The sequence below is a fragment of the Dermacentor albipictus genome, chromosome 1 (assembly GCF_038994185.2).
Source record: "Dermacentor albipictus isolate Rhodes 1998 colony chromosome 1, USDA_Dalb.pri_finalv2, whole genome shotgun sequence".
In the NCBI taxonomy this organism is placed as follows: domain Eukaryota; kingdom Metazoa; phylum Arthropoda; class Arachnida; order Ixodida; family Ixodidae; genus Dermacentor; species Dermacentor albipictus.
In genome coordinates, this window is record NC_091821.1 from 484893290 (window position 1) to 484896566 (window position 3277).

General features: G+C 56.6%; 1 protein-coding gene across 1 annotated transcript; it reads right to left on the reverse strand.

The window, feature by feature from the left end:
* Positions 1-480: 480 nt before the first annotated feature.
* Positions 481-849, reverse strand: LOC139054563 (uncharacterized). The gene has a single exon (XM_070531720.1). The coding sequence runs from the start codon at positions 847-849 to the stop codon at positions 481-483; it is 369 nt and encodes a 122-aa protein (XP_070387821.1).
* Positions 850-3277: the final 2428 nt, after the last annotated feature.

Sequence of the window (3277 nt, forward strand, 5' to 3'; positions counted from 1 at the left end):
ACAGAGGTACATGACCGTCGTGCTCCACGGGATCTGCATGCGTTTGAGGCCGGGCAGCAGTGCGGCGGCTAGCTGCTTTAGGGTGTAGCAGCAGGGCCTCCGTCTTCCTTGCAGAGATAATGAGGCCAATGCTGCTCAGGTAGGCGGCACAGGTATCCAGGGCTTTCTAAAGGGCCATGCGCGCATCATCGAGAGACTGCGGTGGGCCTTGTACACACAGGGCGATGTTGTCTGCGCAGATTGACGACTACGTGAAAGAGGGGGTCGACCGGCAGGGCTGCAGGCAACCAAGCCAGATTAAATAGGGAGGGGCTGACCACCGATCCTTGTGGTACTAATGCAGCCACTGAGCGAGAGGAGCTGTTTGCTCATCCCTCCCGTACTCTGGGAGTATACTCGCGTAGGAAGGAGGTCAGGAACTGCCGCAGGTTTCCGCTGATTCCGCTGCAGGACGACTAGACGGGGCAGTCTGTCAGAGGCTCACTGGACATCTATCAGCAGGAGGAAGACTGCATCATCATTGGCCTTGGAATGTGGCAGGGTGGAGATGATATCTGCAATGGAGTCAGCGGTCTGCCATCGGCCCCCGAAGCCCGTATATTGATCAGCAAGGAAGCTACAGGCCACCCAGTCCAGTCGGACCAGGGCAATAGCTTCCATTACCCTGCTAGGAGCAGAGGGGAGGGAGACTGGCTGGTAGGAAGACAGTTCCCCAGCGGGCTTTCTGGCTTTCAAGATGGGCACCATGATGGCTGTGCGCCATGACTCCGGCACCTGTCCTGACCGCCAGATCTCATTGAAGCTGTCAAGCAGGTGCTGCTGCTCACTGGCGGCCAGATTTCGGAGCATCTGGGGTGCCTCTCCGTCGGCTCTCGGTGCACTGCAACGCTTTTCTCTCCTCAGGGCTACCTAGAGCTCGTGCAGTGCCAGTGGCTCCTGGTAGATGGCGGCAACCCGGCCTGACATCCATGCTGGGTAGGCAGGTTGGCGGGAGGGCAGGGGACAGTCCAACCGGCAGGACAACAGCAGTCCGAGGAACGGGAGGAGCAAAGTGGTCTGTTATGCTTTCTGTAAGGGCCTCCTCACTGATCCCCAGCCACAACGAGGACAGGTTGACGGCTCGTTGTCTTGCTGGTGAGACACTTGAGTCGTCAAACCAGGGGCCCCTAGACTTGTCCTCGATGCTAGGCCACATGCTCATTAAGCTCTGGCTCCTCCTGTGCCGCGTCTGTCGTCTGCAGCCGGCATCCACACGCCTGTGCTCGGTCCAGTGCTCTGCCTTGACCGTCCGGATTGCTCTGCGCTCCCTGCCACTATTGGAGGCACGAAGGTTGAGCAGGTGGAGATCCAGAGCAGGGGTGTCTGGTTGGTGCAGAGCACTGAATGGTAGCCACCTGGGCACTCTCCACGATGGCACTCAGGATGTCACAGCCATCGAATAACCTCACTGCAGCGCTTCCTGAAAAGGAACCAGTCCGTGACATGGTATGTTCATGTCCTAGGGCTCTTCCCAGACATGGGGGAGATCACGATGGGGAAGTGGTAAGATCCCCAGGTCCGCAATTGTAGCACAAGAATAGGAGCACTGCTCTGTAGTGAGGGGAAGAGGTCGATGACTGTGCTCATCCCTTGGCGGATGTAGGTGAGTCCTCCGCACTTGAAAAGCACCAGTCCTGCTCTGCTGACGCCATTGGCGAGGCTTTTGCCCCGGTGGGTGCAGCTGCGGATTCCCCAGTTCGTGTGGTGGTAGTTGAAGTCACCACACAGGACTGCATGCCTGCCGACACGTAGAGCTAGCTGGGCAAGGCTGGAGGGGTCCCATGACTTCCCTGGTTGAACATAGACACTCGCCACGCTCGTGTCCCGGCTCCCTCGACGCACCGTGACTGCGCAGGATTTCAGGGGGCCCACCCAAGATGTTGACCATGAGAACAACCACGTGAGCCAGACTGCTGCAGACGTAGACGGCCGTCGTTGGCTTCCAGGACTTGTGGCCACCCATCAGGCAAGGTGCCTCAGTACAGCTGCGTGTAGTACAGGTGGCGGCGCCCGAGTAGCCAGGCATTCGCAGGTCCTCAGCCACAGTATACACCTCCCGCAATGCGAAGACGTCAAAGTCGCACTCAGGAGGTGCTCCCACAGCTCTGCATGCCGCCGCCACCGCAAATAGTTTGTGTTCCGTTGGAGCACCCTCGGGCGGCTGCGGTTGTTTCTCGCTGGGTTGTTAACCATGATGGTGGACAGGAGACATGCCTTCTGCTTGAAGATAGATGGCTCTCAGCGGGCTATCAGCTGGCAGCATCTCCCCGATGGCTTTCAGAGTCAGATGCAAGCTGATTAAAATCCCGTCCTGGTGGGGGTTGGCTTGGTGGCAAGACAGGTGTTTTCATGGCAGCAGCAGGAGGCCGGAGACGCAGGTTCCTTGAGGCTGGAATGGGTTCACTGGGTTCCACACCTTTTGTCCATTCCATCCTTCTTCACACCTCCTTGCTCAAATTTAGTTCCCATTTTAACTGGTTATGGCCACTTTCATTTTTATTTCCATCGCTTCAATCTTTTACCCACTTGTCCATGCAGTTCTCGTGCAAGTTCTGTGCACCATTGCCAATTGTGCATTTACACAGCCTTTGACCAGTTGCTTAAAACATCAACGATCAATAACAACCTTAGCTTATCCCGTCTTACTACAATCGTCTGAGAATCGCGCACTGCTTCTACAAATAACTAAATTAATTAGTTCCACCATTCCTGACCTTCATTCTTCTTTACCTGGTCTGTTTCGTGACTGAGTTTGAGTGTGGCCAGCCATGCAGCCCGTCGGCCGCGCATGGTATGCTGTTCACTCAGTATGCAGGCATGACTGTCACACCATTCGTCACTGCCTAGGCCGCTTTCTGGTGTTTCGGCTTGTCTTAATGCACAACCAGTTTTTTCACCTTCTGCTTATAGATTTTGTGGTTCCATCCCGACTGCCCTGAACAGCTCCTCGTCAGTAGACTCACCATCAATGCCATGGAGGAACCCAGTGTGCTGTGCCCGCCAGCAGCAGCAGCAGTGGTTGGGATGCCTTGGAGGTCTTTCAGGCAGGCCCACGAAGTCGCATCTGCAGCCACGATGTTGTGTTTGCTATTAACTCACACAGCCGGAACGCCTGGCCGCGCCGAGAGCACAGAGGCGAGTGCCAGGCGCGTCCCAAGCTGACAGGTGCCGCCCAGTGCAGAAGGACGGAACAGGGCCATCCTTACGACTCCGGGATCGGTAGGGATGACAGTGGCCT

Excerpts from the sequence above, each read along its gene's own strand:
- LOC139054563 (XM_070531720.1), bottom strand. The coding sequence starts at position 849 with ATGCTCCGAAATCTGGCCGCCAGTGAGCAGCAGCACCTGCTTGACAGC.